Source organism: Arachis ipaensis, chromosome B6 (genome assembly GCF_059453495.1).
Source record: "Arachis ipaensis isolate K30076 ecotype BB chromosome B6, ASM5945349v1, whole genome shotgun sequence".
Taxonomy (NCBI): Eukaryota; Viridiplantae; Streptophyta; class Magnoliopsida; order Fabales; family Fabaceae; genus Arachis; species Arachis ipaensis.
In genome coordinates this window covers 121,453,796-121,479,910 of record NC_142441.1, presented here as the reverse complement: position 1 = coordinate 121,479,910, position 26,115 = coordinate 121,453,796, and the positions used below count along the sequence as shown (strand labels likewise).

The 26,115-nt window shown below is 39.8% G+C and overlaps 3 protein-coding genes across 10 annotated transcripts; all 3 read left to right on the top strand.

Annotated features, from left to right (window-relative positions):
- LOC107604789 (Tetratricopeptide repeat (TPR)-like superfamily protein) lies at window positions 1-4,129 on the top strand. Its single transcript, XM_016306479.3, has 2 exons — window positions 1-3,625; window positions 3,714-4,129. Exon 1 carries the CDS (start codon window positions 98-100, stop codon window positions 2,642-2,644), a length of 2,547 nt encoding a protein of 848 aa, XP_016161965.2. The 5' UTR covers window positions 1-97; the 3' UTR covers window positions 2,645-3,625; window positions 3,714-4,129.
- A 2,249-nt stretch (window positions 4,130-6,378) lies between these two features.
- Window positions 6,379-7,215, top strand: LOC148562524 (uncharacterized). The gene has a single exon (XM_088490904.1). It carries the CDS (start codon window positions 6,379-6,381, stop codon window positions 7,213-7,215), a length of 837 nt encoding a protein of 278 aa, XP_088347030.1.
- Window positions 7,216-18,574: 11,359 nt separating this feature from the next.
- Window positions 18,575-25,508, top strand: LOC107647204 (cationic amino acid transporter 2, vacuolar). 8 transcript variants are annotated; one of them, XM_088490150.1, is made up of 16 exons: window positions 18,575-18,645; window positions 19,135-19,317; window positions 19,535-19,873; window positions 20,782-20,983; window positions 21,296-21,380; window positions 21,481-21,621; window positions 21,710-21,828; window positions 21,920-22,016; window positions 22,438-22,610; window positions 22,700-22,766; window positions 23,113-23,271; window positions 23,376-23,616; window positions 24,302-24,410; window positions 24,669-24,781; window positions 24,969-25,044; window positions 25,156-25,508. In XM_088490150.1, exons 7-16 carry the CDS (start codon window positions 21,716-21,718, stop codon window positions 25,310-25,312), a joined length of 1,305 nt encoding a protein of 434 aa, XP_088346276.1. In that variant the 5' UTR covers window positions 18,575-18,645; window positions 19,135-19,317; window positions 19,535-19,873; window positions 20,782-20,983; window positions 21,296-21,380; window positions 21,481-21,621; window positions 21,710-21,715; the 3' UTR covers window positions 25,313-25,508. The 8 variants fall into 8 exon arrangements, with proteins under 8 accessions (XP_088346276.1, XP_088346279.1, XP_088346277.1 ...); XM_088490153.1 differs by having other exon boundaries at window positions 18,592-18,645; window positions 24,305-24,410; XM_088490151.1 differs by lacking the exons at window positions 18,575-18,645; window positions 19,135-19,317 and having other exon boundaries at window positions 19,337-19,873.
- The last annotated feature ends 607 nt before the right edge of the window (window positions 25,509-26,115 follow it).

Below are 26,115 nucleotides of genomic sequence, written 5' to 3'. Positions count from 1 at the left end.
TTCACCCTATCATCAATGAATTTCAAGTCCAATCACCGGTTCACCTCTAATATCAAATCATATTCTCCGACACACTCTCACAGTCCCACTCTCAGCAATGCCTTCTTGTACAGCCATTAGCTCATCCCCTTCCCGCTCCTTCACCTTCTTCACCATCGCCTCTTCCTCCTCTGACTCACCCAGGCCCATCTCATACTCACCAATTCCCACACTCTCCGAAGATACACACCCTCCCAGGCCCAAGCCCAAGCCCATTCCGAAGCCCACAACTCCCACCATCCGCTCCCGCCTCAGCCAGCTGTGTCAGCAGGGCGACCCACACCTTGCGCGCCACCTCTTCGACTCCCTCCCCTTCCCCTCCACCGTCCTATGGAACACCATCATCATCGGCTTCGTCTGCAACAACCTGCCCCTCCACGCCCTCCACTTCTACGCGCGTATGAAGTCCACCCCCTCCACGCGCTTCGACTCCTACACTTTCTCCGCCACTCTCAAAGCCTGCGCCCTCTCCCTCAACCTCTCCACCGGAAAAATCATTCACTCGCACTTCCTCCGCTGCTTCCAAACAAACCCTAACCCCAGCCGGATCGTCTACAACTCCCTCCTCCACATGTACTCCACTTGCTTGCCGCCAAACGCGACCCAACCGGAACGCGATTATGTACTCAAGGTGTTCTCCGTTATGCCCAAGCGAGACGTCGTTGCTTGGAACACCTTGGTTTCATGGCACGTCAAGACGGAGCGCCACGTGGAAGCCGTTAAAGCCTTCCGCCAGATGATGCAACGGGGAATAACGCCCAGCGCCGTTTCTTTCGTGAATGTGTTCCCCGCTGTGGCTGGGACTGGGGATTCGAGAACCGCACGTGCTTTGCACGGGTTGGTTGTGAAGTTTGGGAATGAGTATGTGGATGACTTGTTTGTTGTGAGCTCTGCTATTCTTATGTATGCTGAGGTTGGTTGTTTGGAACGGGCGAGGGTGGTTTTTGAGCGGTGCTCGGAGAAGAATACTGAGGTGTGGAACACCATGATTGCAGGTTATGTTCAGAATAACTGTCCGGTTGAAGGCATTGATGTTTTTGTTGCGGCATTAGATTCGGATGAGGCGGTATGCGATGATGTAACGTTTCTTTCTGTTATCAGTGCTGTTTCGCAGCTGCAGCAGGTAAAATTGGCTGAGCAGATACACGCCATTGTACTGAAGTGTTTGGTGGTTTTGCCTGTTATGATTCTCAATGCAATCATGGTTATGTACTCGAGATGTAGTTCTGTTGAAACTTCGTTTAAGGTTTTCGATAAGATGGTGGAAAGGGATCCCGTATCATGGAATACTATAGTTTCTTCCTTTGTGCAGAATGGTTTAGATGAGGAAGCATTGATGCTTGTCTGTGAGATGCAGAAGCAGAAGTTTGCTTTTGATTCTGTCACGGTTACTGCCCTTCTTTCCGCAGCTTCTAACCTTAGGAACTCACATGTTGGAAGGCAAACTCATGCATATCTAATTCGGCATGGGATAGAATTTGAGGGAATGGAGAGTTATCTGATAGATATGTATGCAAAATCTGGCTTCATTAGAACTTCTGAATTGCTATTCGAGCAGAATTTCCCGAGCGACAGAGATCAGGCCACATGGAATTCTATGATTGCTGGTTATACACAGAATGGGCTCAATGAGAAAGCGATTATAATTCTTAGAGAGGCATTATTACACAATGTAGTGCCTAATGCAGTGACCTTGGCTTCAATTCTCCCAGCTTGCAGCTCAATGGGAAGCATAGCCTTTGCTAGGCAAATTCATGGATTCTCCATTCGTCATTCATTAGACCAAAATGTTTTTGTGGGAACTGCTTTAGTTGACACATATTCCAAAACAGGGGCCATTGCTTATGCTGAAGATGTCTTTGCCAGAACACCTGAGAAGAATTCAGTCACATATACTACAATGATGATGAGCTATGGACAGCATGGGATGGGAAGAAAAGCTCTTACCTTGTATGATTCTATGCTGAGATCTGGCATTGAGCCCGACGCGGTTACTTTTGTTGCCATCTTGTCTGCTTGTAGTTATACTGGTTTGGTCGATGAAGGTCTTCAGATATATGAGTCTATGGAAGAAGTGCATAAAATTAAGCCATCCATTGAGCATTATTGTTGTGTTGCGGACATGTTAGGGAGGGTCGGGAGGGTGGTTGAGGCATATGAGTTTGTTAATGAATTGGGTAGAGATGGCAATGCAATAGAAATCTGGGGATCGCTTCTTGGTGCTTGCAAAAATCATGGATACTTTGAATTGGGAAAGGTTGTTGCAGAAAAGCTGCTAAATATGGAGAGAGAACAACGGATGGCAGGCTACCATGTTCTGCTCTCAAATATTTATGCCGAGGAAGGAGAGTGGCAAAATGTTTATAGAGTGAGGAATCAGATGAAGGAAAAAGGTTTGCAAAAGGACATAGGCTGTAGTTGGGTTGAGACATCTGGGTTTTTGAACTGCTTTGTATCTAGAGATGAGAAGCACCCTCAGAATGCTGAGATATATAAGGTCCTGGATCAGTTGACCAAGGACATGAAAGATGCAGGTTATAAACCATCTTTTGGTCCAAATTTAAATATGACTTTGGAGCCCAATGAATTAAAGTCAATGGTTTAAAACAAAATTTTATGAAAGTGAGCTACAAATAGCATTTTACAGCGTGCATTTGCTGAGGAAATGTCATGGTTGTCAGGGATAAGCATAATTGATAATAGTGGTCGCATATGCTTATCCAGACTACTGGGACTGCTGCTTTGTGACAACTAACTAGGCTAGCTATTTATTCAAAACAGATTGTTGTTGATTGCCTCCACCAATTCATGTACAATACAGTTGTACAGTTGTACAGTTGTCTTGAATCTCAGCCTGGGATGTTTATCGGTTGGTCCAGATCGTCCGTTATCCCTGCCAATGTTTTAGGCATGTAAACGGGTTGGGTTAGGTCAGGTTTGAGGGAGAATAAGAACCCATCTAATGAAAATTAATCTGTTTGGTTCGGATGGGTTGGCTCAGATCGTCAGTTATCCTGCCAATGTTAGTATGTTATACACATAACAATATGCACGTCCGTGCTGGAAATTCTGTGTGGTTTTTATTATCCAATAGTTTCACCTCATTTTTTGCATAGATAGTTAGATACCTTTGTTCCTGGTACTAAGTGTTCAATCTAATAATATTTTGATCATATCACCGCAACCAATGTCAGATGATGTAATTGGGATGTACATCAGGAAGTTAGCGTTTTTGTTGTGCTTCATAAAGTGACCAATGTAAGTGTATAAGATGCTGTAGGTGATTCCCCATACAAGTTATGCTAGAGGCATTGACCTTCCATAAAGATGATAAGTTGGAAGATAAACTGCATGGTTGGGATTGGGATTGTTTTGTCCTCTATAGATAGTTAGAAATTAAACTCAATACAAGTTAGTAAGTTACTGAATCTGATGTCAGTGCACATTTTGGGATGCTGTTAGAGAATGAGCAAGGGTCTGATGTTACTTGCTAGTGGAGAAATGTTTTCTGCACAAAAGCTTGACTTTGCTGCTCAAATCACCTGAATTTGAATCACATTTTACAATGGTTGCTAAGGTTTTCAAGGTAGCACTTCCCTCAATCTTTTTATGATTAGTTAGGGTAGCATATCTTTTGCTTGTTGACTAATGTTTATTGGGTTTTATTTATACAGACACTCTTACTGAAGAAAACGAGCTTTCCGTCTTCCCTTCAATGCTTGACACATTTGTGACGAAATTATTGGCTGCTGCTGAAAAGTCCAAGGCTTGAGTGGATGTGCTTATTTTCTACTTTTTGAAGACTTATCTAGAGATTCTTTCACACTTTTTGCTGATCATTCTCATGCTATAGAACTGATCCATCTGTCTACAAACTTTTTTTATGGGAACCTCATTGGTGAGTTTTCCTGCTTTTTTTTCCCCCCAAAACTATACCTGAATTAATATTTGATATTCAGGTACTGTAGATAAAATCTTACTATATATAGTTAAGGGACAAGGTAAACTTCCGCCCCATCTCATTTCATTTTATTATTCTTGTTTTAACAATCGATAAATGCATAGTGATCTGTTTCTTTTTCCCTCTAAAGTGAACAGGAGGCCTTTTTATTCCATCTGTTAAATTGACACCTATACACGAGGATAGATGTCCCTACTTCATAAATGATCATATCTACAATTATTTGGCCACTGATATGAGATGATACGATATTTGTCTCCATCTGACGTAAATTATAATTTTTTGATTGAGAGGTTGTGTCTGGCTCTGCCTGCGGATAAGCTTCGTATATGGATGGGAGTATGGGAGACAGGACGACCTCGCACATAGGATTTAAATTCTCTAAATTTTAAATTTTATTTTAGAGAATAAAGTGTGAGAGATCACACCATCTATTTTATAAGTGGGACTAAGAGTAAATATGAGAGAGAAACTATTTAATGGTAAAAAATTACATTTTATTTTTTAAAGTAAAAATTCACAATTTAGAGAATCTAAATTCTTCATATGATGGCAACACAACCCAAATCTACTGGTACTCACCTGTCCTTACCGGTTGGGACGGGTAGGTGCAAGGCAGGTTTTTGGTGGGATGGATTTAGGAAATATCCGTCTCAGTATAATATATAGAGTAAAGTGACAATTAGATCTTTGGATTTTGACTTCAGATTAATTAGTCCTTGAAAAAAAAAATATTAATTAGGTTCTCTACGATGGACATATATGTCCTTTCGTCATGGATAGTGCGAAACGAAATAGAGTTGTCCACGTATTTCGCTATCTACAATAGTGCGTGTTTCGTTGTTGCCACATGAAAATGAAAAAGATGTAGTTTTGAACCGTGAATCATTTATTATCTTTTGAGTCTTCATATAACCTTTATTATTTGCTTTTTATTTATTATGAATCCTACTAAAACAGGTAAAGTTTTGTTTCAAAAGTTATCTAGATGACGATCAAATATGTCATAGTAAGTAACACCACAGGTAAGTTTTTTGTGATATATTGATAGAAGGACATCATGTATTCATGTTTGCTATTGTGAAAGACCAAATTGGTATTTTTTTTAAAGATTAATTAGTTCGAATTCAAACTTTTTAGAGATTTAATTATCACTTTACTCTAATATATATAAATATATATAATACGTAAAAGAATTAATGAAATGATTATTAATTTCGATATTGTATTTGTTCATACCCTGGCCCAACGCTAAGGCCCAGGTCCAAACGAAAGGCCCAATCCAAAGGATTGAGCCTCATCCTACGCCGACCTCTGACCTACGAAGTCGGTTCTTGCCACGACTTGCTCTAAAGAAGTCGGGAACGAAGATTAGCTGGCAGATAAGCACTCACTCAAATGAGTAACTGCCCCTAAAATCTCTCCACCCACTTCCAGGAGCCATATCCTAACTTCCCTAAGATAAAGGGACGGTTATTCCCCCTTAAATGGTGGAACTACTCCAACGGTGGTTATGCGTTCACCACTATAAATACACTAACACTCCTCAGGTATCACTAAGCCCAATACTCTCTAGACATGTTTTGCTCCCTTGCTGACTTAGGCATCGGAGTGTTCTTGCAGGTACCACCTCCAATTCTCTCACACACAAGTCGGACGGAGGCCCTGGATTGCAAACCTGCTCAAAGGCTTCCTTCCTCAGACGATTGGGTCAACCCAACTAATCCAACCCAATAATCTCCGGTTACCCATCGTAACATTGGCGCAGTTGCCGGGGAACCGAGAGATCAGCCAGTAATGGCGGATATATTACCTGAAGATGGTCATGTAGCGTCAGATTCCGAACAAGAGAATCTGGATACTGGAAACAATGACGCAGATTTAACCCATCACCAAGGAACCAATGACCAACATAGGGAAGGCACCTCTGGGTTAAAAAATCCAAAGATGAACTCCTCGGAGGGCGCGAATCAGGAAAGGATGGACCACCCCATGCGACCGAACTAATGGGACTAGTCCATGGCCACCAAGATCGTTTGGAACAGCTGGAACGACAAAGGGAGGCAGAGAGGAATCTAAGGGAGGAGATGGCGAGACGAAGAGTTAGAGGAAAAACTCTTAAAACTAGAATCCCCCCTCAGAGGTTGGAACTCCCGCGGCGATCGAGAAGAGTCGCCCCTAGGAGGGGAGGACCCATTTAGTGAGGACATAATGAGGGCAAAAGTTCCAAGAAACTTCAAAAGCCCTGATATGAACCTCTATGATGGAACCACGGATCCGAAGCATCATTTAAGCAATTTTAAAAGTCGGATGTATCTGGATGACGCTTCTGATGCAACGCGCTGCAAAACTTTCCCGACACCCTATCGAAAGCGGCGATGAAGTGGTTCGATAGCCTCCCTCCAAGGTCGGTCACCAACTTTGAGGACCTCTCGAAAAAGTTCTTGATGAGGTTCTCCATCCAGAAGGATAAAGTAAAGCATGCACCGAGCCTCCTGAGAATAAAGCAGGAGGTCGGAGAACCTCTACGGGACTATATAGAAAGGTTCAACAAAGCATGCTTGGAGATTCAAGACCTGCCCACTGAGGCAGTCATTATGGGGCTAGTAAATGGACTTAGAGAAGGCCCTTTTTCGCAGTCCATATCAAAAAGGCACCCCACCTCCTTAAATGATGTACAAGAGAGAGTTGAAAAGTACATCAATATGGAGGAGAATGCCAGATTACGAGAGCCGAGTTGGCGACCGGGGCACCCTCCCTCAATAAAAGAGAGGGAGAGGGACCCCAAGAAAAAAGAGGAGGTCGGTCCCGATAGGCCGAGGAGATATCACTCCTATACTCCTCTAAAAGTCTCCGTAGTGGATGTATACAGAGAAATCTGCGACACTGAAAGACTGCCGCCTCCCAGACCCATCAAAAACAAAAAGGGAGGGAACCGCGGTGACTATTGCGAGTACCACAAGATATATGGCCACTCAACAAACGACTGTTACGACCTAAAAAATGTGATAGAAAAGTTGGCTAGAGAAGGCCGACTTGATAGATATCTCATGGAAAGATCGGAAAGTCATGGGAAAAGAAAGCGAGATGATGAGGACAGAAGAGACCCACCACCGCAAACTCCTGAGAGACATATACATATGATCTCAGACGGATTCGCGGGAGGGGAACTCACCAAGTCCTCTCGCAAGAGACACCTCAAGCGAGTTTACTAGGTCGGGAGTGAAGCCCCCAATCTCCCGACTATCTCGTTTACAAAGGAGGATGGGCAGGGAGTAATCCCTGGACATGATGATCCAGTGGTGATCACGATGATCCAGTGGTGATCACCATGATCCTAGCGAATGCCCACCTCCATAGAATCCTAGTAGATCAAGGGAGTTCAGCAGACATCCTTTTCAAGCCCGTGTTCGACAAACTAGGGTTGGATGAAAGGGAGTTAAGAGCCTATCCCGATACCTTGTACGGACTAGGCGACACGCCGATAAAACCACTAGAATTTCTACCCATCCACACTACCTTCGGAAAGGGAGAAAAATCCAAAACTCTGAGCATAGACTTTATAGTCATCGACGTAGAGTCAGCATATAATGCCCTAATAGGCAGAGCTACCCTAAATCGACTCGGAGCGGTGGTGTCTATCCTTCATCTTTGCATGAAATTCCCGACACCTGCGGGGATAACAATAGTATGGGGAGATCAGAAATTGGCAAGAAATGCTACAATGAAAGCCTGAACTTGAGGGAAAAAGGCAAAGAAGTCCACACCATAGAGCTCGGTGGTACGAGAGCCAAAGAAGAGCTGCGACCACAGCCAGGAGGAAAAACTGAGGAAATACAGGTCGGCAAAGAGGAATGGAAAAACACCAACATAAGGGCCAGCCTAGAGGAAGTCTTAAAGAAAAGGTTGACCAAGCTCTTAAGAGACAATTCTGACCTCTTTGCCTGGAAAGCTTCCGACATGCCAGGGATAGATCCCGAGCTCATGTCCCACAGGCTCTCAGTATATCCAGGGTCACGACCTGTACAACAGCGAAGGCGTAAGCTTGGCCCAGAACGAGCTCAAGCGGTGGAGGAGCAGGTATAAGCACTTCGGGAAGCCGGCTTCATCAGAGAAGTTGAGTATCCAACATGGCTAGCAAACGTAGTGCTAGTCAAAAAGCAAAACGACAAGTGGAGGATGTGCGTCGACTATACCGACCTGAATAAGGCGTGTCCCAAAGACCCTTATCCACTCCCAAGCATTGATGCTCTAGTGGACTCTAGCTCGGGATATCAATACTTATCGTTCATGGATGCCTACTCGGGATGCAACCAAATCCCGATGTACAAGCCGGACCAAGAGAAAATATCATTCATCACGCCTAGAGCCAACTATTGCTACGTGGTCATGCCTTTTGGATTAAAAAACGCAAGGGTCACATACCAAAGGCTGATGAACAAGGTGTTCGCTCCCCACCTCGGGAACTTAATGGAAGTCTACGTAGATGACATGCTAGTAAAAACTAGGGAAGAAGCCGACCTCTTGACAGACCTCTCGCAAGTCTTCGACACCATAAGGTTACACGGGATGAGGCTAAATCCCGCAAAGTGTGCCTTCGCGGTTGAGGCTGAAAAATTCCTAGGGTTTATGCTGACGCAAAGGGGGATCGAAGCAAATCCCGACAAGTGCAAAGCTATCCTGGAAATGAAAAGGCCGACTTGCTTAAGAGAGGTTCAACAATTGAATGGCCGACTTGCAGCCCTCTCCAGGTTCCTGGCAGGATCAGCACTAAGATCTCTTCCACTATTCTCTCTACTGAGAAAGGGATGTCAGTTTGAATGGACTCCAGAATGCGAAGAAGCATTCCAGGAGTTCAAAAGGTTCTTGAGCCAACCTCCAGTCCTAACCCGACCTCTAGTTGGGGAAGAGCTCGTTCTATACTTGTCCGTAGCAGACAAAGTTGTGGCATCAACGCTGATACGAGAAGATGAGGTCGGGCAACATCCCATATACTTCACCAGTAAGGTTCTACAAGGCCCTGAGCTGAGGTACCACAAACTCGAGAAGTTTGCCTACTCCTTAGTAATAGCCTCTCGAAGGCTACGACCTTACTTCCAAGCCCATACAATAAGAGTCCAAACGAACCAACCCATGAAGCAAATCCTCCAAAAGACGGATGTTGCAGGGAGAATGGTTCAATGGGCAATAGAGCTCTCCGAGTTCGACCTGAAGTATGAAACTCGAATAGCAATTCATGAGCGGATAATTTATACGCTTTTTTGGCAGTGTTTTTACATAGTTTTTAGTATGATTTAGTTAGTTTTTAGTATATTTTTATTAGTTTTTAAATAAAATTTACAGTTCTGGACTTTACTATGAGTTTGTGTGTTTTTCTGTGATTTCAAGTAATTTCTAGCTGAAATTGAGGGACTTGAGCAAAAATCAGATTCAGAGGTTGAAGAAGGACTGCAGATGCTGTTGGATTCTGACCTCCCTACACTCAAAGTAGATTTTCTGGAGCTACAGGAGTCCAAATGGCGCGCTCTTAATTGCGTTAGAAAGTAGACATCCAGGGCTTTTCAGCAATATATAATAGTCCATACTTTTCCCGAGTTTAGATGACGCAAAATGGCGTTCAACGCCAGCTCTCTGTCCTATTCTGGAGTTAAACGCCAGAAACAGGTTGCAAAGCAGAGTTAAACGCCAGAAATAGGTTACAAACTGGCTTTTAACTCCAAGAAAGACCTCTACACGTGAAAGCTTCAATGCTCAGCCTAAGCACACACCAAGTGGGCCCGGAAGTGAATTTCTGCATCATTTACTCATTTCTGTAAACCCTAGTAACTAGTTTAGTATAAATAGAAATTTTTACAAGTATATTTACATCTCTGGACGTTTAGTTCTTAGATCATGGAGGCTGGCCATTCGGCCATGCCTGGACCTTATCACTTGTGTATTTTCAACGGTAGAGTTTCTACACACCATAGATTAAGGTGTGGAGCTCTGCTGTTCCTCATGAATTAATACAAAGTACTATTGTTTTTCTATTCAATTCAAGCCTATTTCTTCTCTAAGATATTCATTCGCACCCAAGAACATGATGAATGTGATGATTATATGACGCTCATCATCATTCTCACTCATGAATGCGTGCCTGACAAACACTTCCGTTCTACATGAAAGCAAGCTTGAATGTGTATCTCTTAGCCTCCTGATTTACGATCAGAGTCTTCGTGGTATAGGCTAGAATTATTGGCGGCCATTCTTGAGATCCGGAAAGTCTAAACCTTGTCTGTGGTATTCCGAGTAGGATATGGGAAGGGATGGCTGTGACGAGCTTCAAACTCGCGAGTGCTGGGTGTAGTGACAGACGTAAAAGGATTACTGAATCCTATTCCAGTATGATCGAGAACCGACAGATGATTAGCCGTGCGTTGACAGCGTATTTTGGACCATTTTTACTGAGAGGACGGGAAGTAGCCATTGACAACGGTGATGCCCTACATATAGCTTGCCATGGAAAGGAGTATGAAGGATTGGATGAAGACAGTAGGAAAGCAGAGGTTTAGAAGGAACAAAAGCATTTCTATACGCTTATCTGAAATTCTCACCAATGAAATTACATAAGTATCTCTATCCTATTTTACGTTTTATTTATCTTTTAATTATTAAAACTCTATAACCATTTAAATCCGCCTGACTGAGATCTACAAGGTGACCATAGCTTGCTTCAAGCCGACAATCTCCGTGGAATCGACCCTTACTCACGTAAGGTTTATTACTTGGACGACCCAGTGCACTTGCAGGTTAGTTGTGCGAAGTTGTGACAAAGAACTAAGATTATGAACGTGCATATAAAGTTTTCAGTGCCGTTACCAAGGAATGAACGATCACGATTTCCCCACACCAGCAATCAAAGCCCAATGCCTCACCGACTTCATAGCAGAGTACGCGGGAGAACAAGAGAAAAGACCAACTATGTGGGAGCTATACGTAGATGGATCCTCAAACAAGACAAGAAGCGGTGCAGGCATAATACTATTTAATAAAGGGGGAACACATATAGAGGTTTCCCTCAAATTTGAATTCCCAGCTTCTAATAATCAGGCGGAATATGAAGCCCTGATTGCAGGACTAAAGCTGGCAGAAGAGGTCGGTGCCACCAAAGTACTGATATTCAGTGACTCTCAAGTGGTGACCTCCCAAATAAATAGAGAGTATCAGGCCAAAGACCCAAACATGAAGAGATACTTGGAAAAAAACTCTGGAGTACCTCGGGCGCTTTGTGGAAACCGAGGTCAAACATATAACTCGGGATCTCAATAGCAGCGCGGACGCCCTCTCCAAGTTAGCGAGCACCAAACCAGGAGGGAATAATAGAAGCTTGATCCAGGAAACTCTCCAAGAACCCTCTGTGGTGAAAACAGAGGACAAACAAGATGTCCTTGAGATAACCGGGCTAAACCTCGGATGGATGAATCCCTTGGTAGAATACCTAAAATTCGACATCCTCCCCAAAGAGGAAAAAGAGGCCAAGAAAATTCGGAGGGAAACACAATACTATACTCTGGTGAAAAATATCCTCTATAAAAGAGGAATATCAACACCATTGCTGAAGTGTGTACCGACCTCAAGGACGACTGAAGTACTAGAGGAGGTTCATGATGGGATCTGTGGAAACCACCTCGGAGCCAGGTCGCTTGCCAGAAAGATAATCCGAGCTGGGTTCTATTGGCCGACCTTGCAGAAGGATGCACAGAATTCGTGAAAAGGTGCCAACCATGCCAGCTGCACGCAAATTTCCACGTGGCTCCTCCCGAGGAGCTAATCAGTATAACTTCTCCATGGCCCTTCGCAAAATGGGGGATGGATCTGTTAGGATCTTTTTCCCAGGCCCCAGGACAAGTCAAATACTTAATCGTGGGAATAGACTACTTCACGAAGTGGATAGAAGCAGAGCAATTAGCCACCATCACGGCTCAGAAAAGTCGGAGGTTCCTCTACAAAAACATTATCACAAGATATGGGATACCTCATTCCATCACCACAGATAATGAAACCCAATTCACCGACTCTACTTTCAAAAGCTTGGTAACCAGTATGAAAATCAAACACCAGTTCACCTCGGTAGAACATCCACAAGCAAACGGACAAGCCGAGGCAGCTAACAAAATCATACTAGTAGGTTTAAAGAAAAGGCTGCAGGATGCAAAGGGAGCTTGGGCGGAAGAGCTCCCACAAGTGTTATGGGCTTACCAGACGACGCCACAATCTGCCACAGGGAAAACACCCTTTCGACTTGTCTATAGTGTAGAAGCCATGATACCAGTAGAAATCGACGAACAAAGTCCAAGGGTGATCCTCCATGATGAAGTCGGGAACATACAGGGGCACAAAGAGGAACTTGAATTGCTCTCCGAAGTCCGAGAGCAAGCCCAAATAAGAAAAGCGGCATTAAAGCAAAGAATGACTGCCAGATACAACAAGAAAGTCATTCGAAGGAGTTTCACCTCAGACGACTTAGTCTTAATCAGGAACAACATTGGAGTCAACAAATCTGGGGAAGAAAAACTCGCCGCTAATTGGAAGGGACCATACAAAATTAGGGAAGTCTTAGGAAAAGGCTATTATAGGGTGACCGACCTAAACGGCACCGAGTTACCAAGGTCGTGGCATGCTTGTAATATGAAAAGGTACTATAGTTAAAAGTGAACTCTACTCCCTGATGTACTCTTTTCCCAACTTCATGATTTTTTCCCAAAAATCAAAGGATTTTTTCTAAAGAAAGGGTTTTTAACGAGGCATCACAGTAGAGACTAAGGGAAAATAGACTATCAAAAACCCTTAGTAGCAGTAAAAATACCTTCCCAAATAAATAAAGATCTTTTACGATATCTCTTATAAATTCCTTCTTGCTTTTTTCCTTCTACGAAACGCGCCGACTTAAGCTTGACAAAGCGTGAAAATCCCATGAACCGACCTAGATGGTCGTCATGATAAAACGAAGAGGTACAAGTCGGTGTAAAGAGGTTATAAAAGTCGATCATGATAAATTTGGAAAGTATCTGACTTACAAGTCGGAAAATCGAGAAACCACAAAATGCATTGCAAAAATAATCTAAGTCATAAAGGCTCAATAAATCCAAAAAATTGGGTATAAGGAATACCAAAAAGAGACCAGAAAACCTATCGAAAGCACTAAGGCAAAGGCTGTTCCAAAGGAAAACTTAAGAGAAGGGGCAGTCAGCCAAGGAAAAGGTTTCTAAAACGCAAAGATCAAAAAAGATTTTTTTCGAAGCCTAAGACAGAAAAGCATGCACACAACAGACAGAGGTAACTTAAACCCTTATCCAAAAAAGGGTATTTTTTGTTAATGGCCATAAAAGGCTGAGAAAATGTCAGCAGAATACCATTACAAAACTAGGAAAATAAATAGTTTAAAAAAGAGGGGACCCACAAGCCGGGCCCCCAATAGCCACAATCAATTTTTTTCAAAGAACATCACCACCAGAGCCGAGAGGAGTAGTCGGAGCAGCACCAGAGTCAGGAAGTGTAGTCGAAGTGCCATCAGGACTAGGGAGAGAAGTATCCATAGGAGACGGAGTGGAGGTTCCGGGAGCTTTCGAGGAACTCGGAGCATCCTTTGGTCGGGGAGGAGACTCCATTATCCTCTGCTCCCGAGTCTTTAAATCTGACTCGGTGACATATTGGGGAGAGGGAGGAGAGACTATAGCCCCGTCAATGAAGACCTTGTCCAGATCCAAGGGAGAGAGATCCAGGTCGGGAGCGAGAACTCCGACCTGTTCCTTAAAGATCCTCCATGCTTCCTCGGCCCCATCAGCAATGGAGTCCTCCAACTCGGTATAGGCATTCTGAGCTTTCAACAAATCCTTCTTCACCGCCACGAGGTCCTCGAACAAGCTCGAATAACTCTCCTGCGCCTTCAACCTCAGGCCCTCCGCCATGTTGTATTGGGCCTACAACTTACTTTCCCTCTCCTGGAAGCCATTCCTCTCCTCCTTCAATTTGGCGACCTTCTCCCTCAGCCCCCTCTCCTGCTCCTGATATAAGAGAAGCCTCCCCTCCAACTCCTCAACCCTCGAGGAGGAACCCAGAGAGCTAAGAGGGGTCTTCTCAAAAATATCAAGGAACTTCGTGCACACCCCCGCCGCCCTGATACTCTCCTGAGCCAGAATAGTAAGGTGGTTCCGAACAGAAACATCATCCATACCTATACGGGTATGGGGATAGATGTACTTCCGAACGAATTGAGGTGCATCCACCTTGACCTCACCCTCAAAAGAAGAGCTAGACTCTAAAGTCTTGCGCTTCTTCTTTTCTGGCTCAGGGGAGGATCGGGGAGGAGGGGACGGCAGAGAAGAAGATGAGGAAGAAATGACAATGGGTTGAGTAGGGGTCCCCAAATTGCGAGAAGAGAGGGGAGGGGAAGGAAGGGAAGAACCAGCCGCCCTAGCGCCGCCGACCCTGGCGCGGGACCTCGCCTTGGCCTCCTGAACTCGCTGGTAAGACTCCCTGGAATTCTTCTTTGCCATCTCTGTAAAAAACAATGAGGTAGTTAAAATCAGAAAAACAAGTCAGTAAAAACAAGTCGGAAACAAGGATAAATAAAAGACTACCTAGTTGTCTTTGGACAAAGGTCGGCGACCCCTGGAAAAATTTTTTGGTATCCAGATAGGGGCCCTCCCCCATACTTCTCGGAGGAACCCCACAATGGCCGCCTCCACCTCATCCAAATCTTCCAAACTATATTTCTCACAGGGGGAGGCCTCTAACCAATACAGAGGGAAGTGAGGGGAAAGATTCTCATCCAGGAAAAAAGGGGTGGTGACCCTCTACGGCTTGAACTTTGAAAAAATAATTTTTGAAGTCATGGAAGGATTCATCGAAAAGGGTGAAGACTCTCTGACCTTGTATAGCTCGGAAAGACACCCACTGCTGTTTGTTATTTTGCCCACTAAAGGGCTTGGTCATGTGAAAAAGGAAAAAGAAAATCCTCAAAGAAGTCGGAAAGTCTAAAGCATGGCTAACAAACTGGTAAATTTTCAGAAAACCCCAGGAATTAGGGTGAAGCTGGGTAGGAGCAATACGACAATGACGTAAAACAACAATCTCAAAATCAGAAAAAGGCAGAAAAACGCCCAGGCGAGTGATCATACTCTCATACATATAGAAAAAATGAGGGGCTGCCTCAGAAGCCCTCCCGAAACAAACTCGGTCTTCCGGACCCGGGGCAAGCAGTTCATACTTTGGCTCATCCTCATCAGAGGTACAGAGCCTATGATGAGTGCGAAGGTTGATGATAAAATCGGTATCAACAAAAGGTTCTTCCCCCAGAACCGTGACATCCACCCACTGAGCCAGAATTTCTATGGAAGACATTTTTTCCTAAAAAGGATTAGTGAAAACCTACAAAGGAAAAAAGGAAAAGAATAAAAAACAGGGTCTCTAAGGGGCCTGGAATCAAACAGAAGCCTACAAGCCAACTCCTCTCTCTAAAATAAAAGTATGCAAATAGAAGCACTTTATAAAAAGAGAAGAGAGAAAAACTAATCTTCGCCTGGAAAAGGGATAGGGGCAGAGAAAGATGAATTCCTTCAAGTAAGAATTTCTTCCGAACAGAGGAGAGGAAGTTTGAAAATTCGCAGAAACGAAACAACGAAAGAGAGGGAAAGTATTTATAAACACGTTAGGGGCATAATGGTAAAAGTAGAAGCGGTCATAATAGGTGCATCGTTACCAAGGTAATTAATCCCTACGTATAGATACACGAACCTCTAACGGACGCGACGTTTGATTAGATGCGATTGTGAAAATTCAAAAGTCACGAAAAGTCACTTCGGTTCCAAATGATCACATCGGTTCCTCTACAGGTCGGCTACGACCCCGAGTAGAATACTCGAACCCAAGTCTTGAAAGAAATTGGGCTCGAGTAGGGGCACTGTTCATACCCTGGCCCAACGCTAAGGCCCAGGTCCAAACGAAAGGCCCAATCTAAAGGATTGAGCCTCACCCTACGCCGACCTCTGACCTACGAAGTCGGTTCTTGCCACGACTTGCTCTAAAGAAGTCGGGAACGAAGATTAGCTGGCAGATAAGCACTCACTCAAATGAGTAACTGCCCCTAAAATCTCTCCACCCACTTCCAGGAGCCATATCCCAACTTTCCTAAGATAAAGGGACGGTTATTCCCCCTTAAATGGTGGAACTACTCCAACGGTGGTTATGAGTTCACCACTATAAATACACTGACACTCCTCAGGTATCACTAAGCCCAATACTCTCTAGACATGTTTTGCTCCCTTGCTGACTTAGGCATCGGAGTGGTCTTGCAGGTACCACCCCCCCCCCCAATTCTCTCACACACAAGTCGGACGGAGGCCCTGGATCGCAAACCTGCTCAAAGGCTTCCTTCCTCAGACGATTGGGCCAACCCAACTAATCCAACCCAATAATCTCTGGTTATCCATCGTAACAGTATTATTCTTATAATTTTAGTTTAATTTATGTTATATATGTAATTATAGTTATATAAATTTTAAAATTTAATTTTATTTGTTGGATTTTAATAATTATACGGACAGATAGGTAAGGTAGGATAAAAGCGAGTTAGGATTCAACTTTTACTATTTGTAAATAGAAATGGAATGCACTTTTTACAAGTCATTGTAGAGTGGAGCAGAGTCAAATAGGACAAAAATTCACTCTTAGGTATATTGTTGTCACTTGTCACCCGTACTCCTACTTCTCATTTCACATCTGCAATTTTTTTCATCCTCATATTTATGAAAGGAAAATATTTCTCTCAATTTTTATTTTTTTTTTGAAAAGATATAATGCTATGAGATTTTTACAAGAATATTTATTTTAATAAAAATTACGTTCATTCTATTATAATTAAGATAAAATAGATTTAATATCTTTTAATTATATTATATAATAAAAATTAATAAATATCAAATACTTAAATCTTAAATAAAGTATATAATATAATTTTAAAACAAAAATTATTGTAGATTCTAAAAAATTTTTATTTAAAGTATTTTTTAATTTTATTTTATAAAATTGTCTATTATTTGAACGTTATTGCATGACAATTATTTTCTTTTTACTATTTTGGTTTAATAACGCACAATCCACAAGCCTCCATAACGACAATCTTTCTCGAGAAAGCTCTTCCTCATAGTTCCAAACTAACATGCCAGTTGCCACTTTCTGTACACGTGAAAAATGCTTTACATTTCTATATCTGCTATTTAATTCCTCAATTTTCATTCCTAAAACATATTAGCATGAATATTAGTTTTTAGCAGATGTATCACCGATTCATTATTGATAAATTAATAACATAAGACCTGGTAAGTTTTATCTTATATATCAGTATTTTAATAATAGTAAAACAAAAGATAATTAGACCAATTTAACTTATATTAATATCTTTTAAAAAGTAAATTATACTTCTTTTAGATCAAATTGAGTTATGTAATTTTCAATGGTTTTTTATTTAAATAAAAAAAATTTAATATTCAGGTCCACACAAGAAAAAAAAAAAAGAAAATTTTGCATCTACGCAATATATTTCTCAACCTAACTCTAATTCGGGGTGGCTAATTTGATTTTATGTTTCTCATCAACACGAAATCGGAGTGGATACTGGATACACGAGTTTTACATTTGTCTATTTATTCAAGCTAAATCCTAGTAGGTGGCCAAAATTCAGCTTGTTCGACATTATGTATGTCACTACCACGATTTAGTAACATTTTGAAGTTTAGTCTTTTTTTACTAGACTGCGAGAGATGTATAGGTTTCACTTTTTAATTTAGACGTGGGAGGGGAAATGGTGTAGAAAGCAGATATGGAATATATAAGTGCTTTACGCAATTTTGGTGTCAGGAGCAGAGTACACAAATCTCTAAATTTTTTTTATTTTTTAAATACAAATCAGAGGATTCGATTACCTTCACCAAAATTTAAATTTCCTTCTAATTGGACTGTCCTATTAGTAAACTTAATTTTTTTTATAAAAAAATCAAATAATCCGATTTCTTAATCTCTATTTCAGACAAAGCTATTCTCACATCTATGTTTAACACCTACATTTTTCACAATAATACACAATACACACTTCTTATATCCAAAAAAATGAGCCTATAGATTTTACGTTCAAATGTAATTAATATTCAAATTCTCCCATGATTTACATGCATGAAAATAGGATAAATATATATTATAATAAAAGCTGGTATAAGACAATCAGGTAATATTAAAACTATTTTATTTTATTTTGCTAAATTTTCCAAAGTTGTACATTTGCTTTTTATGTATTCGCCTAACTATATTTGATAGAGAAAAAAGGTTGATGTTCCCTATTTATCTAATGTATAATAACTATGATAATTAGTCAATTTTAAAAGATAAAATACCTAATTTGACCCCCTGTGTATTTACTGGAAAGAGACAACACAATTTTTAACTTTATTATTTTGATAAAAAATGATTCTTCTATTTAAAAATTCATCAAATACTAGAGGAGTAGAGGTTTAAAACCCACCAATTATAAATAAAACTTTCATTAATTTAATTGCTCTTTGTATTTAATGACTCTTTAAAAAAAAATGATTATGTTGTTTCAAAATAATAAGGTCAGGATTTTTAATTTTTATTTTTTTATTAAAAATAATAAAACTCAAATTTATGATTTCTTAAAATATAAAAAAATATTATACTATTTGAACTATAATTCATTAGGATCAAGATTATTAACTTAATAATCGTTGAATTGACTATTTTAATTTAGATAAGAATTAAAGAAATTAAGAGAAAAATTCAAATTAGCCCCTGACAATTACCTCGAAAGACAACGAGGCCCCTGACAAAAAAAACCTCAATCCGACTCCTGACAAAAAAATAAAACCCAACCCGGCCTCTGACAATTACTTCGAAAGGACAACGAAACTCCTGTGCCAAAAAAAAATAATGTTATTTTTTTTGGTACAAGGGCTAATTAGTCCAAAAAAAATTATCAGGGACCGGATTGGATGTTTTTTTTCTTGGGGGCCTCGTTGTCCTTTCGAGATAATTGTCAGGGGACCGGACGGGTATTCACTCAAGAATTAAAACTGTTTATATAGTGTCTTTTTTATTATCGTCGTCTTCCACTTTGTTCTCCTTAAGGTTTCGAGTTTTTCCGGAATAAAATTGAGGAAAAAGAAAAATCCAAAATCAAGAGACGAAATTAGGAATTTAGGATAGAATCTATTGCCTGTTGATTGTTGATTGTTGATTGTTGATTGTTGAATGTTGATACGGATAAGGTGATTAGATGATAGCAAAATACTGGCGTGGATCCCAGTAAACATTCTTTTAAATTTCTGTTATATATATATATATATATATATATATATATATATAATTTATATTATAATATAGTAAGTATAATATAGTATATAGTTTCAGGCACAATATCATATCATTAGATTAATACTTAATATAGTCACCAAAAAACAAGATTAATACTTAATATGGTTTCAGGCACCGCAGTGTCACACGCAACAACTGCTTCTGACTCATAGCGGTAGCGTTATTTGTGCACAAAATTCTCCGGTGGATGGGTTCATAGAAGTTTGCAGCTTTTCCTGGAATAGAAAAAGGTTGATCAGGGTTCAGAATTAGGCCGATCATCATCATCAACAACTCTTAATCTTGTTTTTGAGAATGGTGGTGTTGGTGTTGGTGTTGGAGGAAGGTGGTCAAGTGGATTTGGGAGCTTGATTAGAAGGAAGCAAGTTGATTCAGTTCAATTCAAGGCACATGGTGGTCATCATCATCAATTGGCTAGGAAGTTATCTGCTGTGGACCTCGTTGCTATTGGTAAACTATTCAAGACCTTAACTTTGAATTAGTAATTGTGATTGAGTTCTTGAGCATTTGTTTGGAGTATACGGTATGTTAGTTGATGCTGTAATTTGTAATGTTGTTGTTTACTTTGTATCTGTTATGTGTGTATACTGTACTTGAATATGATCATTTGCTTTTACTTTCCCTAACCAAGTAGGTTGTTGGTTTTGAAGCGTGTTTGAAACAAGTTTGGTGATATTTTTATTTAATTTATTTATTAATTTTGTCCCCCCCCCCCCCCTTCTTTCTTTCTTCTGTTTCTATATGAGTTTGTTGTTTTGGTGTTCTTGGTGGATATTGCTAGGGTGGAGTGCCTTGTCTTGTTTCTGGGGTTTGCAAATTCGAAGTAGGATTGTGCAGATAATTACTATATGAATTTGTTTAGTTTAGACAACTTGTTTTTCTTTGCTACTTCAAGTATTGTCTTTGATGAAGTTAAGTGAAAGTTAAGGAGTATTCTACCAGAACTAGACAATTTAGAGTAGATTTCACAAACAGGACAAATACTTGAAAAGTTTGTGCTCAAGTAATTTACTGATTTTTTGCATGGTAAATTATGCTGCTTCTTTTTTTTCTGAATCCAGCTGGTGAGAAAAGACTTGATTTTTGTTTTTGTTGTGGTCGCTAAGAATGACACCAAGTTTCTTAGGAGCTTTCTTACTTTATAGAAGCTAATTTGGTTTAATGTTCTTTTCTCTTCTGAATTATTCCGGTTACATTTTTGGTTGTTCATAAGAAACAACGCCTAATTGACACCACATATACAATTGCTAACTTTGGATTTAATTTGCATTTCCTCTAGTACCTGTGCATATAGCATTTATCTTCTTTGTACCAAACATATTCTTTTCCGGAGTTAAGTAACCATTCTTTGAAATCAGGGGTTGGATCTACAATAGGTGCTGGTGTATATATTCTCATAGGAACAGTTGCTAGAGAGCATGCAGGACCAGCACTTGTGATATCACTTCTCATTGCAGGAATAGCTGCTGCACTATCGGCTTTTTGTTATGCGGAGCTTGCATGTCGATGCCCCTCCGCAGGGAGTGCTTATCATTATGCATACATATGCCTTGGAGAAGGGTAAGTAACAATTAACTATAGGTATATTAATTAACTGAACTCCTATGTTATTTGAACTATAGTTATATTGATTAACTGAACTACTATGTTATTTGAAGAACTACTCTGGTAATTTTTCAACACTGCCAGAATATTTAAATGGTTAGTAATACTATCCTGCTACCAAATGTCTCTAACGGAGTGAGGTTAATGCATTTGGTGATATTGATGATTTTGTTTTCTGAAAAGAATTTTGCTTTGGTGATTACTATGTTTTCCTTGTTTGCTTTCATCATATTAAATCCATGATTTCATTATTGCTGCTATTCTCAGAGTTGCTTGGTTGGTTGGTTGGGGCTTGATTCTTGAATATACTATCGGTGGTTCAGCTGTTGCTCGTGGCATAACCCCAAATCTGGTTTGTTAGGATTTTTTACTGTTTTGTCTGAAGTGCGAACTACTTTTCCCTTTTTCCATTTGTTGCATCGTCGTATTAATTTTTGTCTTGCTTATTATAGGCCTTATTTTTCGGAGGGTGGGACAATCTACCTTTCTTTTTGACACGGCAAACATTACCAGGTCTTGGTGTTGTTGTTGATCCATGTGCTGCTGCATTAATTGTTATTGTGACCTTACTCCTGTGCCTTGGAATCAAGGAGGTATGCATTTTAAAATACAAACATGTAATCTCCCTCTTTCCCTCTCTAGTTTTTCACTTACCTATGTCATCTAATGTTGATGTTTCAGAGTTCAATGGCACAATCAATAGTGACAACAATAAATGTCTGTGCAATGCTTTTCGTCATTATAGTTGGTGGATATCTGGGTTTCGAATCTGGATGGATTGGATATGAGCTACCTAGCGGGTAACGTATGGTGTGTGTTTGTGTGTGGCTATCTGCATCATCTATAACACAACTCTGATTGATATAAGATGAAATGTCGATTTTATCTCAGGTATTTTCCTTATGGAGTGAATGGGGTGTTTGCTGGGTCTGCAATAGTTTTCTTTTCATACATTGGGTTTGATGCAGTCTCCAGCACAGCTGAGGAGGTAAATATTCAGTGCATCCAATCATTGTTGCACATTTCATTTAATTTGATGAATAAGAATGTCAGACCTGTCATTATTCCGGTAGCGCGGTTGTAGGCAGAATAATTCTTTGTAGCTGTCACAAGCATCCACAACTTTTCTTTTGTTCTTTGAAGTTGATATTGTTAAGTATATAACATTCATGTCTCTGTCTCATAGTATGACATCAGCATATGTGATAAAACAGTTTATAGTTTTGACTCTTATTGGTCTCCATTCTTTTAATGAAATGTGAATAATAGTTTAATCTTTCCAAAAAGATGGTTCTTTTCACTATTTAAACTTGTGAGTGGGTAATTGTTGATCTTTCTTAGGGAAACAAATAAAAAACGACATTCTCTTGATTATTGTATCTAAGATTTTCTATGTCATTATCATGCAGGTTAAAAACCCTCAACGAGATTTGCCCCTTGGCATATCAATAGCGTTATTTATATGCTGCATTCTTTATATGCTTGTATCAGCAGTTATTGTTGGCTTGGTACCATATTATAGGTTGGACCCTGATACACCGATCTCGTCTGCATTTTCTAGCTATGGCATGAAATGGGCCGTGTAAGGTTTGCAAGTGGCACACTGTTTCATTGTTTAAATATATGATGTCTGTTTCCATTTTAGTTTAAACTCCATTTTCCTCTTGGCAGCTATGTAATAACAACTGGAGCTGTCACTGCTCTTTTTTCCAGTTTGATGGGTTCACTTCTTCCTCAGGTGCTAATTTAATTGATTTGTTTAACATCTTTGTTGATTTTCACTTGGTCACGGTCTTCTTTGTTTTTTATTTATTTTTAAATTACTTTTCCCATTCATCTAGGTCCTATGATTGGTTTGGGTTATTTTATTTTCTTTATGAATGGTATAGCATTAGAATAAATGGTACAACTAGAAGTCAGGAACTGAGATTGGTCAAAATGTCAAAATAATCTCAAAATAACATTTTCTTATTTAAACTGCAAGCAAAGATGGATGTGGGTAAATTCTGAAAGGCATTTTGGTGTTGGTCTAAGGAAGTTTTTATATCATTAATTCATTATATACTTGGCATTTATGTTTGCAGCCACGAACTTTTATGGCGATGGCTAGGGATGGTTTGTTGCCCTCATTCTTCTCAGACATCAATAAACACACGCAAGTTCCTTTGAAAAGCACTATTGTCACTGGTGTCCTTGCAGCCACTCTTGCATTCTTTATGGATGTTTCCCAGTTGGCAGGGATGGTAAGTTCAGGTGGACAGGAGCTAGTGATGATAACTTGGAAGATGTGTTTTCCTTAGATTTTAAATATAAACCAGTTGATATGTTCTTTGCTTTGGGAATACAGGTTAGTGTGGGAACATTGCTTGCATTTACCACTGTTGCAGTCTCGGTTTTGATCATCAGATATGTTCCACCTAATGAGATACCTATCCCATCCTCGCTTCAAAAATCTATTGATCGGCATTCTTGTGGTGATGATGAAGATAGGGCAAGTCCTATAGATACTGCTAGTTATTGTGATAATCACCTATATGGCAAGTCAGAGGCTCTGCTTGGACAACCTTTAATTATAAAAGAAATCAAAGGTAAATATTTTGAATCTTCTGATCCCTTTATGAAATGGTTTTGGATAGATTTAAGAGTCTAGGCGTATCTGTAATTTTGCAAGTATAGAAAGGCTTCTTGTCCTGGTTGATGATTTATGTGAGATGGGATTGGAAATGTTACTCATTGGACTAATTGTAATTGGTGTGGATTAGGTTATTTCTGCTTGAATGCATTCAGGTAATTTTGCTGTAACTTCGCATTGTCTAAGCTGTTATGGTGACATCCCATAATTATGGCCCACCTAACTTGACAATACTCTACTTTGGGATCGGCTCAAAACACTACTTTTTTGAGTCAAGAAAGAGAACTGTAATCTCTACATTTTAAACCGGGAGCATATTTTAGTATCTCTTTTAACCTATTTTGAAAATTTCAATCTATATCTGTTAGGGACTTGGGTATTATTGGTGCCCAAAGTCTCACATCAGGTAGCATAGGATGATTGATGTTGTATTTAAAGAGAGTGGTTCTTCCCTTGTGACAGATATCTTTTAAGGTGTGGTTTTCCACTTTCCTTAGTTACATAACAACATCACATGCACACAAAGCCCATTTTGATTGTGTAGAAGTTTGTGTTTTTTTACTGTATCAATCTTTGCATGATTGCATCCATCTTTTATGATGTGCTAGTTAATGAACTTGTGTTTCAATTTATTTGCAAAGAAGAACAAAAGGAGAAAAGTAGGCGGAAACTTGCTGCATGGACTATTGCTCTTCTATGCCTAGGAATTCTCATAGTTGCCTTTGCTGCTTCAGCCAACAGGTGCCCCAGGTCTGTCAATTTTGGCAATCCTCATTCCTCCATTTAGATTAACATGAAAATCATCTTACTTTCCTTTTTAGAGATGGTTTTCCACTAAATATTGCTATTCTATTAGATATTTTTGGTTGACTTATTTGCAGTAAGTGTGTAATCATGTGGTATACATTTTTGTTAAAAAAAGTGAAAAGAAAAATAAACGAAGAAAGACTGTTTCATTTGGGTTAGCAATTTAAATGCCTTGAATTCCCTTTTGTTCTGCATATGCAGCATTTTGCGATTCACATTGTGCGGAGTGGGTGGAGTTCTTATTTTGTGCAGTGTTATTGTCCTTACCTGCATAGGACAAGATGATGCAAGGCACAGCTTCGGACACACAGGAGGTATGGGCATACGAATTAAAATATCTAAACTAGTCAGATTCTGATGCATTGGTAAAAAGTAAATTTTTGTAGCTAGCTCATTCAGATGTTAAACTTTAGCAAAGTGTAAATCTTCCTCCGTTGTTTGTCTCTTTTCCTAAGGAGCTTTTGCTGAAATCTTAATTGTTCCTGATACCTTATATTTCAGGTTTTGTTTGCCCATTTGTTCCATTCTTACCTGCTGCCTGCATTCTTATAAACACCTACCTCCTAATTGATCTTGGGTGAGAAATCTCTTCACATCTATGCTTCTTGTTTTGTGTATGCATAGATGAGTTTATGGACGATAAACACGAGTACCAATGTCTGACCACTCTCTTGTGATTGAATTTCAGAGTTGCCACTTGGCTGCGAGTGTCCGTGTGGTTGCTGATAGGAGTGTTTATATACTTATTCTATGGCTGCACCCACAGCTCGCTGTTAAATGCGATCTATGTTCCCTCAGCATGTGCTAATGAAATCCTTGGAATTCGAGAAGAACATCTAGCCTAGTTAGTATTCACACAGCAGGGACCAGAGTTGATGCATGACCTTCTCCATTTATTATTTATTTAGTTACACCAATTGTAAATTTACTATTCTAAAATCAGGACTTTGTTAATGGTAACAAATTGATGGGGGAGGAGGACCCTTATTGTTGCATTCCTTGTCTATATAGATAACTTATTTCAGTTATTTGTTTCTTCAACACTGCCTGTGAATTTATGTATGCAGAGTAGGTAAAAAAGAGGGCATTATTGCATAGAAGGAGAGGGAATAATAAAGATTTACAGAGTACTAGAGTTTCCATAAATAGACAAAAGTACACGAAAGAATTTAGAAGAGATAAAAGTACACATAAAAAATTCGTAAATATCAGAGTACACCTCAAATATTGTTTTTGATGGACAAAGTGCCATGTTGTAAGGGTTTGATGTTTACAAATTTTTAATGTGTATTTGTGTCTATTGAAAACAATCTCTAGGTATATTTTAATTTTTACGAATTTTGGTGTATATTTTTGTCAATATCAAATTCTTTCATCTGCACTTTTATCTATTAACTCATGGAGTAATATCATTTGCAATAATATTTGACAGAAAATTATAATTCCTTTCAGAAAACATAGTTCTCTTGTCTGATTTACTGCTGCCAAAATGCAAGAGAATAAGAAAACGGATGTTAAAGCAATAAATTATTTTGTTGTCATGTCCTCTCTCACTTTTCTTTCTGGTGAATAAAAAAATTTTACATGATTCAACTTCTTTGTTAACTAATTTTTATCAACATTTTAATAACCCGTGCTTTTGTTCATT

Coding starts and splice junctions, on each gene's coding strand:
- LOC148562524 (XM_088490904.1), top strand. CDS start 6,379: ATGAAGTGGTTCGATAGCCTCCCTCCAAGGTCGGTCACCAACTTTGAG.
- LOC107647204 (XM_088490150.1), top strand. CDS start 21,716: ATGGCACAATCAATAGTGACAACAATAAATGTCTGTGCAATGCTTTTC. Junction 22,767..23,112: donor TGGGTTCACTTCTTCCTCAG/GTGCTAATTTAA, acceptor TTATGTTTGCAG/CCACGAACTTTTATGGCGAT. Junction 24,411..24,668: donor TCAGCCAACAGGTGCCCCAG/GTCTGTCAATTT, acceptor CTGCATATGCAG/CATTTTGCGATTCACATTGT.
- LOC107604789 (XM_016306479.3), top strand. CDS start 98: ATGCCTTCTTGTACAGCCATTAGCTCATCCCCTTCCCGCTCCTTCACC.